The sequence below is a fragment of the Medicago truncatula genome, chromosome 1 (genome assembly GCF_003473485.1).
Source record: "Medicago truncatula cultivar Jemalong A17 chromosome 1, MtrunA17r5.0-ANR, whole genome shotgun sequence".
Classification (NCBI taxonomy): domain Eukaryota; kingdom Viridiplantae; phylum Streptophyta; class Magnoliopsida; order Fabales; family Fabaceae; genus Medicago; species Medicago truncatula.
Genome location: NC_053042.1, coordinates 34,833,659 through 34,849,843, shown reverse-complemented (window position 1 = coordinate 34,849,843; position 16,185 = coordinate 34,833,659). Strand labels below are relative to the sequence as shown.

Sequence of the window (16,185 nt, the reverse complement as noted above, 5' to 3'; positions counted from 1 at the left end):
TTATACATATGTTTATTATAAAAGAGTAACTGAATAAAAGAAAAGTAGTTCCTATGAGAGTTTTTCATTTTTTTGTTAAACAAGGTAATCTCGTAAGTATGCAAAAATTGATTCTTCAAAGTTAGAGATTTTTTTTTAAGGGTTGATTTTTTTCAACAAATATTTTTTTATATACACCGACTATAGATCGGATCTTAAACTAAATGATTAAAAGACAGAAGTATCTCTCACTTGCATCACACTTTGTTGATGATAACCTAATCCTGTTGTCAATTGAAAAATCAGTCACCATTAATAAATGTCCCCTTAGAACCAGACACATGTGCCTCCCATGTCTCCTATTCACATTTCTTGCAAGACAATTTCCTCCCTTTCTGTCCCTTATTCCCAATGCCCCACACCCCTTTCTTCCAACTTTTGTACCCTTTTTCTAGTCTACCCGTGTGCCTCAAAATTTTATTCTCTTTTAGTTTCACACACAAATATACTTACACACACTTTCTCCCAAAATTAAACTTAATTTATGGCTTCTGCAAATGGTTATAGCCCTAGATCCTCAGGATGTCCATGTGGGGCATGCAAATTTCTCCGTAGAAAGTGTACTTCTGAGTGCATATTTGCACCTTATTTTTGTTGTGAAGAAGGACCTGCAAGATTTGCAGCTATTCATAAAGTGTTTGGTGCTGGCAATGTTTCCAAGATGCTACTGAATTTACCTGTTCATGATCGTCATGATGCTGTTGTCGCAATTGCTTATGAAGCTCAAGCTCGTATTATAGATCCTGTGTATGGTTGTGTATCGCATATTTTTGCTTTACAACAACAGGTACGTTTTCAAACCTTACAATTAACAGTTTAACACAATAGTCACAATGAAATAATTAATATTAATCTTCATTTTACGATCTTCTATTAATAGAGTTAAATATATTCTTTTGAATTTACAATCTCCGATTCTTATACTTGAGCTGACATACGTTAATAGAGAATTTTATTAATGAACTTTGAAAAAATAACAAGCAAATTTTTCAAAAACTTCCTATATAAAAATAAAGTTGCAGTTTGTAAATTATAATCTTTCATTCAGTTGTTTTCAAGGGCCAGAAATTTTTTTCACAATTTAGTTTTGCTTGTTTAGTATATATGATGTGAATGAATGTTATATAATTAAGGGTTAAATATGTTTTTGGTCCCTATAAATATGTCAACTTTTTGTTTTAGTCTCTCTAAAATTTTCCTTCAACTTTTAGTCCCTATAAAATTTTCAATCACTACTTTTGGTCCCTATTTTTAATTTAATTTTTGCATTTTTTAATGAAATTGTGCAGAAATGTGTCAAATATTCTAAAAACAATTCCTAAAAAAAATATAAAAATTCATATTAAATTCATGTTTTGTTAAAAAATTCTTAATTTTTTTTGAAGTCATTCTTATAATATTTTGAATTTTTCTGAAAATTTTTATTAAATAATATGAATTCTACATATGAGTTTACTTTAAAAGAGAGACCAAAAGTGAAGATTGAAAACTTTATAGGGACTAAAAGTTGAAGGAAAATTTTAGAGGGACTAAAACAAAAAGTTAACATATTTATAGGGACAAAAACATATTTAACCCTATAATTAATATATAACTTCTTTTTAAAGAAATTAATATTTAATTTATACATACATATATGTGTTCAAATTTTGGAATCGATTGAGTCAGATTGATTTTTCATCATACTCATGTCTTGTCTTTTTCTCCCTGTGGCTGTTGTTGTATGCATAGATAGTTAGGTTTGGCTGCTATATATTAAACATCAAGATCAGCTAGCAGTCCATTAACAAATTTTAATTTATTATAAATTTACTTATGTCAATTATCGACTAGTAAGACTTTTCTTTTTAACAAGATCGACGAGTAAGAGTTGTTTGGACAAAACCCCAAATTAAAATGATATATTTTTTGTGAGTGTTTAAGTTGTGTGGTTCGAAAGTAGATCAAAGTGTTTAAGGTATATTTTTTAGGGTTAATTAAGTTTTTAGTCCCTACAAAATAAAATCACACTTTTTATTTTCTGTGACATTTTTCTTAAGCATTTTAGAGACCAAAACTGTTGATGAAAATTTTTGACAGGGACTAAAAGTGCTGATGAAAAATTTTATAGGGACTAAAAATGCTGATGAAAATTTTTATAAAGACAAAAAAGTGTGATTTTATTTTGTAGAGACTAAAAACAAAACTATGAATATTTATAGGGACTAAAAACTTAATTAACCCTATTTTCTATATAATACAATTAAAGAAATCTAAATTTTCTAGTACTTCTTTTTTTCTTCTTTTACAATTTTCTTTGATTAAAGCAATTCTAGTCTTTTTAGTTTTGCTTAAAATTCTAAATAATTCTTGATTTATCTATCTAATTTCAATTACTCCTTTATATTACGTTTGCCTGCGGTGCGAACGTTGAATATATATTAATTGTTCATATGGGTTTTATGTTTGACTCCCGTTTTTGTATTTTGATTAGGTAGCAAGCTTGCAAGCACAGCTGATGCAAGTGAAAGCACAACAAATAATTAGTCAAAGCCTAGAGGAGGGGACAAAGAACTTGGAGAATCAATGGTCAGGGAATGTTGTTAAACAGCAATTAATCAATCCATTTTGTCCCACAAATTATATGAACCCTATATCTCCTAAGAGCTCCCTTGATTCAATTGATTTTAGCAGCTGCAGCATCAATGATGTAATGACCATACAATGCCAATCTTACTCTAATAAAAGAATGACGTCATATCATTTGGGTGAGCGGCAAGAAACATCTCTGGGAATGACCGGAAACTATCATTAGGCGGATTTGAATCCTCTCTTGCCTTTTTCGTCCAACCTCTCATTTTCTTAATTCAACGGATGAATGGTTGAGACAACATGAGAAAATCAATATGATAAGATCCATCGGTAGTCAACACTAAAATAAAGTGAAGTTTAACCCCGGTTTATTTCGTGGCTGAATTACGGAAAAAGCAATGTTTAACTACTATTGTAATATAATTATTATTAGGTTTTATATTTGTGGATTTAATCCAAAAGAAATTACTATATTTTTGTAAACTACCAAGTCTTTCTCTCCTTTAGTCCTCTATATGCGTTGTACAAACATGAATCCCTTATTTTGACTTGGTATAGTATTGCCTTTTTCAGTCAAATGTTGAAAATTATTATAGTGTTGAAGATCCAAACGTAAAAGTTAAAAAATATACGTTGTTAATTGTTAGAACTTGGTGGATTTGAAGGTGGATAGATACGAGGAGGAATAAGGTGAAACTAATGTTTGCAGAAAAATTGAATGAAAAAAATAAGGGTTTTGGCAACATTAATATTGGATAAAACTATTAGAATATGCAAATATAATTTGTTTGTATTTATTTAGGAATTATTACTCTACCGTAACGATCTGGTAAAGATTTTGTAGTCAAGACTTTGGCTATTCTTATTGTATATAGACATGTTTATGCAATGAATAAGCAAAGGTACATAATATATTATCTTACAAAAGCATCAAGACAAACACCTTGAGAGGAGGTTTCAAGCATTAAAGAATGGTCATGGAGTCTCATACGGGTTGATGTTGGTGGTGTAACAACTTATACAAGCATATGATATTACTTACATCGGGCGCCATCCGATGTGAAAAGTGTTTCTCAACCGATGTAAAAACCTCTTTTTGTAGTAGTAAATATGTCTGTGTCTTGACAAAAAAAAAAAAAAAAACTAAATGTGTCTGTGTTAAGGACTCACAGTGATGCTAACAAAAAAGACACATGAAAAGAGTTTGATCATAACATATTAAATTGTGGGTTGATCAATTATCGGGTGAAACACTTTTTTTACCTCTTTGTCGAATTTATGAATAATAAGGCTTATTCATCTAGAAACCGGTCATTTACCATTAAAAAAATGAAGAAAAAAAATCATCTAGAAACTGAATTGTTAACCCAAAAATAATATTAAACTCAAAATTTACAAATCAAAAATATATAAAATGGAGATTCTATAATACATTCAAACAAATTTAATTTTTTTGGTACATTTTTTATTTAAACTAATAAATTAACGATGATTTTTATTAATCAAAGAACTAGTTGTCGATTTTTGTATTTTAAGAACGATCTTTTTATAAAGTGTTGTAAAGTGTTCAATGAAGATAATAATTTTGTATGATGTAAGAGGGTTGGGGGTGGCAAAGAAAAAGGAGGTTCAAAATTTCGTTAGAGATAGAGGTCCAAATATTTTACGAATTCAAGAAACTAAGCTTGAGATGATAGAAGATTTTTTGCTAAAAAAAAAAGATGATAGAAGATTTTATTGTTATGTTGTTAACGGTAATTTGGTTAAAGGTTCTAATTGTATTTTTATTGCTTTGATTTCTAAAGTTATTTGTCCCTTGGAAGTTGTCAGATTTTCGACTCATTTCATTAGTTAGATTTATGTACAACATAGTGGCTAAGGTATTGACAAATAGATTAAAACTGATTATTGATAGTGTCATCTCAAAAGCTCAATCTGCCTTTGTAAAAGGAAGATAAATTTTAAATGGTATTATTATAGCCAATGAGGTAGTGGATTACGCAGAGAGGAGAAGGAGCTTATTTCGCTTAAAGTTGATTTTGAAAAGGATTATAATTCGGTGGAGTGGGTTTACCTAGAGTCAGTGATGGTCAAGATGGGGTACTTCTTCTGCAGGAGGAGGATGTGGCTCATGGAATGTATCGACACAACCACTGCGTCGGTTTTGGCTAATGGAAGTTCTACATATGAGTTTAAGTTGAATAGAGGTCTTTTTCAAGGTGACCCAATCTCACCCTTCTTATTTCTTATACAGCGGAAGGGTTGAATGTTGTTATACCCTGTTTTTGGACCTAAAAATACTGGGCCCAATTTCATTTCAAACTTTGTCAAATGTCAAATTTCAACTGCACAGTTCAAATTGTCTCTGCCTCGCAGTATTTTCAATCACAATTTTACCTATGTTTTTCTTGCATAAAACCTTTTGAAATGTCTTTACTTGTCTTGTAAGTCGTTCAAAAGTGTCTCTGAATCATTACATTGCTTTTTCTACAGTTTATTTCAAAATTTGCAAAAAAGTCATACAGAAGGGTATTTTGGTCATTTCCTGCAGTGGGACCCATTTTTCATCCTTGTGACTGTCTCTGAGTCTTTTCGGATTACTTTTAAACATTTCATCAGTAAACTTTGTTAAAATTCATTTCAAACTTGCATCTGAGTCAGTGTCAAGTCAATTTGATTCAGTTTAGGTCGTTTTTAACCCTAGGGGCATTTTGGTCATTTCACATGAAATTTTGGCATGGGGAGGTTACTTTGAAGTACCTCATTTAAGCCATTGGTTCGTTTTAGTCCGTTTTGTCAGTTTTATTTTTGTTTCACTTTACGTTTGGTCAAATTACGTTTTTTATTCAAATTTTATTTTTAATTGCATTTTTGGTCCCTCAATTGAGGTCCAAAAATTGCATTTTTGTCCAAACTGCTTTTTTTTATTTCATTTCAAGTTTTTAATTTTGCAGTTTAGTCCTCAATTTCTTTGTTTTTGCAGAAAGGCCCAGAAGTCCAAAATTACAAGGCCGTGCCATTTTTCTCCATGTCCAGATGTCACAAATCCATTGGCTCAAGTGTACACATGTCAGCTATAAATACATTGAGTCAGATTTCAGAGCCATTAACTACACGCCAACTCATAAACACAAATTCAATTTTCTTTTTTCAGCAACAGAATCAAAACAGAAAAGTTTCTCAGATTCACCAAGAACACAAAACCCTAACCGTTTTCCAGAAAGCAAGAATCATCAAAATTCATTGAATTTCCCATTGATTCTCAGAGATTCCTGAGGAATCATCATCATAGAACCAATTCCTCTGCAATTCAAGCGCAGCTCCGTCACCGTTTGGCAACGAATCCAGGCGCGATCACAGAGACAACAGCGAGAAGAAGAGGGAAAGAAAACGAAGAAGATTGAACCGGTGGAGAAGAAGAAGAAGGTGAATCAGTGAAGAAACACCGTGTTGTTTCCAGTTTCAAAGCAACAAAGTCACAAAAGAACCAGATCAAAGTTTCCAGAAGCTCTTCCTACAGAGTCTCCGAATCGAAAATCACAGGTAAACAACTTCAACATCATTTTCTTTGAAAAAAGCATGAATCAGTGAAGTAAAACAAACCGAATCCAAAGATTTCCAGAATTCAAAGCCAAGGCCGTAACCGTAAACACAAAACCTAGATCCATAAGGATCTAAGTTTTGAAAGCAAGAACGCATACCAGAAAATCAATCAAACGACGAAACGATGTAAATCTTTAAAGATCTAAACGTTTTGTTAAAAAAAAACAATCAAAAAATCATTTCAAAACCGTATGAGTCTTTTCCCGATCTACGTCGTTTCAAGAATCGTTTGAAAAAACCAGTGCCAGAATCATACTTAGAATAAGAAGACGAATCAGAAAACGTAGGAATCTTAGAATTCTGGAAATTTCTTCGCCGGAACCCTAGGAGGTTCATCGGAGAAGATGAAGTTTCCGGTCACCTTCATCTTCTCCGGCGACATAGCCAGAAACCGGTGGAGGTGAGAGAAGAGAGAAGAGTGAGTTTAGAGAGAGAAGCTCTGAGAGAAGAGAGAGAGAGAATTTGTAAAAAATGAAAAAACCGGTGCTAGCTTGTTTATATAGGCAACTGAACCGGACCGGTTCAAGACCGGTCCAATCCCTTCAATCCTGAGCGTTGGATCTAGGGTTTCCCCCTCTGGATCAATCCAACGCTCCCTGTGCATCCGGATCTTTTGGTTTTTTGGGCTTGGGCTTTATTTCTTTGCTTTTTACGTTTTTGTTTACTTTTCTGCTATTTGCACTGTTTTTGTTTGCTACCTGCACCTATGTCTTGATTAAAATTGTGATAAAATTCCTAGAAAAATTCATACATGTTTCTTGATATTTTCTTATTGTTTTTATGACATTTTTGCACATTGAGGATTCATGAAATTTTGGTATGATTAATTCATAGCATTTTAATTCTCTTTGAATTATTTATTATGGATTCTTCTTCACACATTTGTCCTTGATGTGAGAATATGTGATAAAACTACTTGATGTGTTAATATGAGAAATTTGTGCCTATAATCTCATGTTGATTTGCTGTTTTGATTTGGTTCATAAGTTCTTGATTTTATGAACAATATATGCCTATTTTGAAAGATATAAAATGCCAAGTTTATTCTAGAAAATATGGCATGAAACCATGCTTGCATATTTCCAATAATTCCATGCTATAACTTGAGATAAAGAAAACTCTTTCAAAATTTGTTAAAGCATGAGAATTAGAGGCCAAGAATGCTTTAGGTTTCATACCTAAGTTTTTAGGGTTTAATGTCATTTTGTTAACTTTTTGTGCCATCTTGCATGCTTTTATTTCTTAGTACTTGTTATGTTTTTTTTCTTTTCACTAACAAGTTTATTTCCATGTTTCATGCATCTCATTTAGCGTTCCCTCCACCTTCTTTAGTCTAGCATTTATTTTTGCAAGTTTTAATTCATTTTAGAGATGTAATTTACCATTGGTTTGTAGCTTGGCAAAGAGGCCATAGAATGTATTTAGGAAATGTTGTAATATGGACTATGGACACTATGGCGCACCGACACGCACACACTCACCTTAGATGTATGCATAGGATTGTATGGTTAAATAAGCGTTTAGGTTTTAAACACTTAGAGAAAATCCATCTTTTTTCCAAAAAAAAAACAATTGAACTTCACTTCAAAAAATTTCATAATAAATATGAAGTCAACACTTCATTTTTTTTCTTTTCTTTTTCTTAAGGAAAATTCAATTCATCTTAACCATTTAGACTTTCTTTCTAATCACTAATCAAACCTCACTTTTTTGCTAAATCTAATGCTCATGAAGCCTCCCAATCTCCTTCTTCAAAACCATTTTCAAAACTTAAAATCAAACAATTAAAACAAAAACAAATTTTTTTAGCAAGAACTACGAACGGTTTTGATCCCTTAAAAGGGTACGTAGGCAATGAGTCAAAACTCATCCAAGCCGAAATAAAATCAAATTCTACTTCTTCTCACCCCCATTCTTCACTCAAATAAAACTTCTTTTCTTTCAATAAGTAGGCAATAAAAATAAAGCGTAGAAATCGACTTAGGAAAACGGCTCCTATAGAGGACTATAGTTACTCCGGGTGCCTAACACCTTCCCGTAGTAAAACCGACCCCCGAACTTAGAATCTAAGGGTTTTTTCTCAATTTTTCCCTTCCCAAGAAAAAAGAGAGAAATCAACGGTCGAAAGGTACAAGTCCAATTAAATGGCTTGGCACCCAAAAACCATGATAACAGAAATGGCGACTTCACTGGGGATTCTTTTTAGCGGGTCGCGCCTAGTTTTCCTTAGTTTATATTTACGCTTTGTTTTATTGCTTACATATGTGAATACTTGTTTACTTTCATTTGACGTGTGGGGTGAGAATATCAAAAGTCCTATACCCGGGCTGAGTGAACTTATGTTTAGGTAGAGATATAATCGACAATTCGATCCGGGGGTTGCCTCGTGTATTGGATTATGCGATCAATCTCACATAGCTGAGGCATTTTGAAGGTGATATTGTCGGCGTGTGTTGTCATGCTTAGGCACTTCACTTTCAATTGTTCGACGAAGCTATGAACCGTAGTTACCAAACCCATCCTAGCCTTTTTAGGACGTAGTGCGGTGGCTAAATTGAGTGTTGTCTCAAACTTTAGTCGTCACGCGATACTACACTCAAACTAGACCTTCTCACAAATAATCATGGAACGGGTGTCGTCCTGTACTACCATGATATATGTGAGAGAGGTTGCAGTTTGGGAACTGTGTTAGAACCTTGGTTACTACTATCCAAAGCCTTAGTTCACCGGACGCCGTGTCCATCTGTTACTTTGAATCTCAACCCACCCTGTTCTTTGTAACTAAACAAAACAATCATGCATACATGCATTCATGCATAAACATTTTTCATGCATTCATCGAAGGGTTTAAACAAATGAGAATTTTTGTAAATAATCACAGGTATGAAGAAGACTAAGTGCTACAAGTTCAAGGAAGTGGATTTGGTTAGCTTGAGAGAGTTGGCACTCAAGGTCAAGAGTCAAACAGGGTTCCGACTCCGGTACGGGGGATTGCTTACTTTGCTCCGAACCGATGTGGACGAGAAGCTGGTGCACACTCTGGTGCAATTTTATGATCCGAGCTTCCGCTGCTTCACTTTCCCGGACTTCCAGTTGGTTCCTACTCTCGAGGCTTACTCCAATCTAGTGGATTTACCTATAGCCGAGAAGACACCTTTCACCGGTCCCGGGACTTCTCTTACTCCTCTGGTTATCGCTAAGGATCTCTACCTCAAGACTTCCGACGTCTCCAACCATCTTATTACCAAGTCTCACATCCGGGGGTTCACTTCAAAGTATCTTCTTGATCAGGCTAATCTCAGTACTACTCGTCAGGATACACTCGAGGCTATTCTTGCTTTGCTTATCTACGGGCTCATTCTCTTCCCGAACCTCGACAACTTTGTGGACATGAATGCTATCGAGATCTTTCATTCCAAGAACCCAGTTCCTACTTTGCTAGCGGATGCCTACCACGCCATTCATGACAGGACTCTCAAGGGCCGTGGGTATATTCTTTGCTGCACATCTCTTTTGTATAGGTGGTTTATTTCGCACCTTCCGAGTTCCTTCCATGACAACTCGGAGAACTGGTCCTACTCTCAGCGGATTATGGCTCTCACTCCTAATGAGGTCGTCTGGCTCACTCCGGCCGCTCAGGTAAAGGAAATCATCATGGGTTGCGGAGACTTTCTCAATGTACCTCTTCTTGGTACCCGTGGAGGAATTAACTACAACCCCGAGCTTGCTATGAGACAGTTCGGTTTCCCTATGAAGTCGAAGCCCATCAATCTTGCCACATCTCCAGAGTTCTTCTTCTACATGAATGCTCCCACCGGACAAAGGAAAGCTTTCATAGATGCTTGGTCCAAGGTTCGAAGGAAGAGTGTGAAGCATCTAGGTGTGAGATCTGGTGTCGCTCATGAGGCCTATACTCAGTGGGTGATAGATCGAGCTGAGGAGATTGGTATGCCTTATCCAGCTATGAGATACGTGTCTTCGTCTACTCCATCTATGCCTCTACCTCTACTCCCCGCGACTCAGGATATGTATCAGGAGCATCTAGCTATGGAGAGTCGTGAGAAGCAAGTGTGGAAAGCTCGGTACAATCAAGCCGAGAATCTAATCATGACTTTGGATGGTAGAGATGAGCAGAAGACTCATGAGAATCTGATGTTGAAGAAAGAGCTAGCTAAGGCCCGGAGGGAACTAGAAGAGAAAGACGAGCTGCTTATGAGGGATTCCAAGAGAGCCCGAGGACGACGAGACTTCTTTGCCAGATACTGTGATTCAGATTCCGAGTCCGACGAACCTCCGACTACTTCCTATGCTTGAGGGCTTCATGTGTTTATCTTGTTGAAATTTCAAAGTTTTCCTGTTAAAGATACTATGTAGTTTTGATTATTTGCAAGATTTCTAATTTGTTTTAAAATCCTTCGACGAAAAAATAAGTCTTTTGCATTCGCATTTGCATATCATGCATCATATGCATCATGCATTGGTCACAAAGGCTTCCAAGTGCTTACTATCTCCTGGTTCCTCTGCCGCAGTGTGAAAAGTGGCTCGTGCTCAGAGAGTTTACGAACCAGATAGAATTGATCGAACCAGAGAATACAGAAGAAAGAAAAGGGCTATGGAAGAAGAGAACGCTCAGCTTCGCACCGAGTTAGCCTCTCTAAAGGAGGAATTGGCTAAAGCTAATGACGTCATGACTGCTCTACTAGCTGCTCAAGAGCAATCAGCTACAGCTATCCCTACAACCACAGCTGCACCAGTAACTACAAGCGTGCTCCCTACCACTTCTGCAGACAATCGCTTTACTATGCCAGTGGGGTTTCCGTATGGGCTTCCACCGTTCTTCACTCCCGTTGCTACAGCAAGCACCTCGGGCACTGCTAACAATGTTCTGATTCCTGCAACAAATGCCGCCTCCATCATTGCTACTTTGCCACAAACAACCGCAGCTGTCACTGAGCCTCTGGTGCACATTCTGCCTCAAGGTATTAACATCAACACACAGCACAGAAGCATCCCCGTAACCAAGACTATGGAAGAAATGATGGAGGAACTTGCTAAAGAACTCCGTCACGAAATCCAGGCCAATCGAGGGAGTGCAGACTCTGTCAAAACTCAAGACCTTTGCTTAGTGTCAAAAGTGGATGTTCCTAAAAAGTTCAAGATTCCGGACTTCGACCGGTACAACGGGCTAACTTGTCCTCAAAATCACATCATCAAATACGTCCGGAAGATGGGCAATTACAAAGACAATGATTCCCTTATGATCCACTGTTTTCAGGATAGTCTGATGGAGGATGCCGCAGAGTGGTATACTAGTTTGAGTAAGAATGACATCCATACCTTTGATGAGTTAGCCACCGCTTTCAAGAGCCATTATGGGTTTAACACTCGACTGAGGCCAAATAGGGAGTTTCTCAGGTCCCTATCTCAGAAGAAGGAGGAAAGTTTCCGTGAATATGCGCAAAGGTGGAGAGGGGCGGCTGCCCGTATCACTCCTGCTTTAGATGAGGAAGAAATGACCCAGACGTTCTTAAAAACGTTGAAGAAAGATTATGTTGAGAGGATGATCATCGCTGCCCCGAACAACTTTTCGGAGATGGTCACCATGGGAACCCGTCTTGAGGAAGCCGTAAGGGATGGAATCATCGTGTTTGAGAAAGCTGAATCCTCTGTGAATGCGTCGAAGAGATATGGTAATGGACACCACAAGAAGAAAGAAACGGAAGTGGGGATGGTGTCAGCTGGAGCCGGGCAATCAATGGCTACTGTTGCTCCTATCAATGCAGCTCAAATGCCTCCGTCATACCCGTATATGCCGTATTCTCAGCATCCGTTCTTCCCACCGTTTTATCATCAGTACCCTTTGCCGCCGGGCCAGCCTCAAGTGCCCGTCAATGCAATTGCCCAACAGATGAAACAACAGATGCCGGTTCAACAACAACAACAAAATCAGCAAGCTAGGCCTACTTTCCCTCCGATACCGATGTTATATGCTGAGTTGCTTCCAACTTTACTCCAGAGAGGGCATTGTACAACTAGACAGGGTAAGCCCCCACCTGATCCGTTGCCTCCAAGGTTCAGGTCTGATCTCAAATGCGACTTTCATCAAGGTGCCCTAGGTCATGATGTCGAGGGGTGTTATGCTTTGAAATATATCGTGAAGAAGCTCATCGATCAAGGGAAGCTGACTTTCGAGAATAATGTTCCACATGTCCTTGACAATCCGCTACCAAATCATGCCGCTGTGAATATGATCGAAGTGTGTGAAGAAGCTCCGAGACTTGATGTCCGCAACGTCGCAACTCCTCTGGTACCTCTACACATCAAGCTGTGCAAAGCTTCTCTGTTTAACCATGATCATGCCAAGTGTCTGGGATGCCTCCGTGATCCTTTGGGTTGTTATACTGTTCAAGAAGACATCCAAAGCTTGATGAATGATAATTTTCTAACTGTCAGTGATGTTTGCGTGGTCGTGCCAGTTTTTCACGATCCTCCTGTCAAGAGTGTACCTTTGAAGAAGTGTGCTGAGCCTTTGGTGATAAGGTTGCCAGGACCAATTCCTTATGTTTCAGACAAGGCTGTGCCATACAAGTACAATGCTACTATGATAGAAAATGGAGTAGAGGTGCCTCTAGCCTCCTTTGCCACAGTAAGCAATATTGCCGAAGGGACTTCTGCAGCACTAAGAAGCGGGAAGGTCCGTCCGCCGTTATTTCAGAAGAAAGTAGCTACGCCAATCGCTCCACAAGTTGAAGAAGCAACTCCAACCGTTGTTTCACCCATTGCTACAGATATGAATCAGCCAGGCAAATCTATAGAGGATTCAAATTTAGATGAGATTCTGAGAATAATAAAGAGGAGCGACTACAAGATCGTTGATCAGTTGCTGCAGACTCCTTCAAAGATATCTGTCTTGTCATTACTCTTGAGCTCTGAGGCTCACAGGAATACCTTATTGAAAGTGCTGGAGCAGGCATATGTTGACCACGAAGTTACGGTAGATCGGTTTGGTGGCATAGTGGGAAATATTACCGCTTGTAACAACCTCTGGTTCAGTGAAGAAGAGTTGCCGGAAGCGGGAAAGAGTCACAATCTGGCTTTGCACATCTCGGTGAATTGTAAATCAGACATGATATCAAATGTGTTGGTGGATACCGGTTCCTCTCTCAATGTAATGCCCAAGACAACTCTAGATCAGTTGAGCTACCGTGGGACCCCGTTGAGGAGAAGTACTTTCTTGGTCAAAGCTTTTGACGGATCTCGAAAGAATGTGCTGGGAGAGTTAGACTTGCCGATAACCATTGGCCCTGAGAATTTCTTGGTTACTTTCCAAGTGATGGACATTAATGCATCCTACAGTTGCCTGCTGGGAAGACCGTGGATACACGATGCAGGTGCGGTAACCTCCACCTTACATCAGAAGTTGAAATTCATAAGGAATGGAAAGCTTGTTACCATTCATGGTGAAGAGGCATACTTAGTTAGCCAGCTATCTTCCTTTTCTTGTATTGAAGCAGGGTCTGCTGAAGGGACTGCTTTCCAAGGATTGACCATTGAAGGTGCGGAGCCTAAGAAAGCTGGGACTGCTATGGCTTCATTGAAAGATGCTCAGAAGGTTATTCAGGACGGTCAGACTGCCGGTTGGGGCAAGGTGATACAGCTCTGTGAGAACAAGCGTAAAGAAGGTCTCGGGTTCTCCCCGTCATCAAGAGTTTCCTCGGGAGTCTTCCACAGTGCTGGGTTTGTTAATGCTATCTCTGAAGAAGCCACTGGATCTGGTCTCAGGCCTGTATTTGTTACACCAGGAGGCATTGCGACTAATTGGGATGCCATTGACATTCCTTCAATCATGCATGTTTCTGAGTAATGTGTCTTGTTGCTTTATTGCTTTGTTTTCAAAATAACAATCCTCTCGCTCTGCCCAAAGCGAGAGTGATATTTTCTGTAAGGGCATGTTTGTTTCGGCATTGCCGTTGATTAATAAAATTTTGTCGTTTCTTCCACGACTACTTTTTTTTAGTGCTTTTTCCCTTGGAAACGATGGTAATGCCAGAAAAAACCAAAACGTCTGTATTTTCTTATTAATTTCAAAAATCTGCATGAAAAAAAAAAAAAAAAAAAAAAAAAAACTCTTTCTAAAATCATCCAATCATTATGTGCAGGTTGAACCATAATAAACCCGTTGAACACAGTAATCCTACGGTTCCTCCAAGTTTTGATTTCCCTGTGTGTGAAGCCGAAGATGAGGAAGGTGATGATATACCATATGAGATTACTCGGTTACTTGAGCAAGAAAAGAAAGCCATTCAGCCTCACCAAGAAGAGATTGAGCTTATCAACATAGGTACCGAGGAGAATAAGCAAGAAATCAAGATTGGTGCTACTCTAGAGGAAGGGGTTAAGCAGAAGATTATCCAACTCCTCCGGGAATATCCGGATATTTTTGCATGGTCCTATGAAGATATGCCAGGTCTAGACCCTATGATTGTGGAGCATCGGATCCCTACCAAGCCTGAATGTCCTCCCGTCAGGCAGAAATTGAGAAGGACTCATCCTGATATGGCTCTCAAGATCAAGAATGAAGTTCAAAAGCAGATTGATGCGGGTTTCCTCATGACAGTTGAGTATCCCGAATGGGTTGCCAATATTGTGCCTGTGCCAAAGAAGGATGGTAAAGTTCGGATGTGTGTTGACTTCAGAGACCTGAACAAAGCCAGTCCAAAAGACAACTTTCCATTACCTCATATTGATGTGCTTGTTGATAATACTGCTCAATCTAAGGTGTTTTCCTTCATGGACGGTTTCTCCGGTTACAATCAGATCAAAATGTCTCCGAAAGATAGAGAAAAGACATCTTTTATCACTCCATGGGGTACCTTCTGCTACAAAGTGATGCCGTTCGGCCTAATCAATGCTGGTGCTACCTATCAAAGGGGAATGACCACTCTGTTTCATGACATGATTCACAAAGAAGTTGAGGTATATGTGGATGACATGATTGTGAAGTCAACAGATGAGGAGCAGCATGTTGAATATTTAACAAAGATGTTTGAAAGGTTGAGAAAATACAAGCTGCGATTGAATCCCAACAAATGTACATTCGGTGTCAGGTCCGGAAAGTTATTAGGCTTCATTGTCAGCCAAAAGGGCATTGAAGTCGATCCTGATAAAGTCCGGGCCATCCGAGAAATGCCGGCTCCACAGACAGAGAAGCAAGTTAGAGGCTTCTTGGGACGTTTGAGTTACATCTCCCGATTCATATCTCATATGACCGCAACCTGTGGGCCGATTTTCAAGCTGCTTAGAAAGAACCAGCCTGTTGTATGGAATGATGAATGCCAAGAAGCTTTTGATAGCATCAAGAATTACCTGCTGGAACCACCTATCCTTGTCCCACCCGTGGAAGGAAGGCCTTTGATCTTGTATTTGGCAGTATTTGATGAATCCATGGGATGTGTACTTGGTCAACAAGATGAAACCGGAAAGAAAGAGCATGCTATCTACTATCTGAGCAAGAAGTTCACCGATTGTGAAACTCGGTATACAATGCTTGAGAAGACTTGTTGTGCTCTAGCTTGGGCTGCCAAACGCCTGCGTCATTATTTGGTGAATCATACAACTTGGTTGATATCCAGAATGGATCCGATAAAGTATATCTTTGAGAAAGCTGTTGTTACTGGGAAGATTGCACGCTGGCAGATGCTTTTGTCTGAATATGATATTGTGTTCAAAACTCAAAAGGCAATCAAAGGTAGCATTCTTGCCGATCATCTTGCCTACCAACCTCTTGATGATTACCAACCAATTGAGTTTGATTTCCCCGATGAAGAGATCATGTATTTGAAATCCAAAGACTGCGAAGAACCGTTGATTGATGAAGGTCCAGATCCCAATAGCAAGTGGGGTTTAGTCTTTGATGGTGTTGTCAATGCTTATGGTAAGGGAATTGGGGCAGTCATTGTATCCCCGCAGGGG

General features: G+C 38.2%; 1 protein-coding gene across 2 annotated transcripts; it reads left to right on the top strand.

The window, feature by feature from the left end:
- Positions 1–274: 274 nt before the first annotated feature.
- LOC25484303 (LOB domain-containing protein 16) lies at positions 275–3,158 on the top strand. 2 transcript variants are annotated; one of them, XM_024784144.2, is made up of 3 exons: positions 275–826; positions 2,513–2,607; positions 2,713–3,158. In XM_024784144.2, exons 1-3 carry the CDS (start codon positions 524–526, stop codon positions 2,831–2,833), a joined length of 519 nt encoding a protein of 172 aa, XP_024639912.1. In that variant the 5' UTR covers positions 275–523; the 3' UTR covers positions 2,834–3,158. The 2 variants fall into 2 exon arrangements, with proteins under 2 accessions (XP_024639912.1, XP_013468532.1); XM_013613078.3 differs by having other exon boundaries at positions 281–826; positions 2,513–3,158.
- The last annotated feature ends 13,027 nt before the right edge of the window (positions 3,159–16,185 follow it).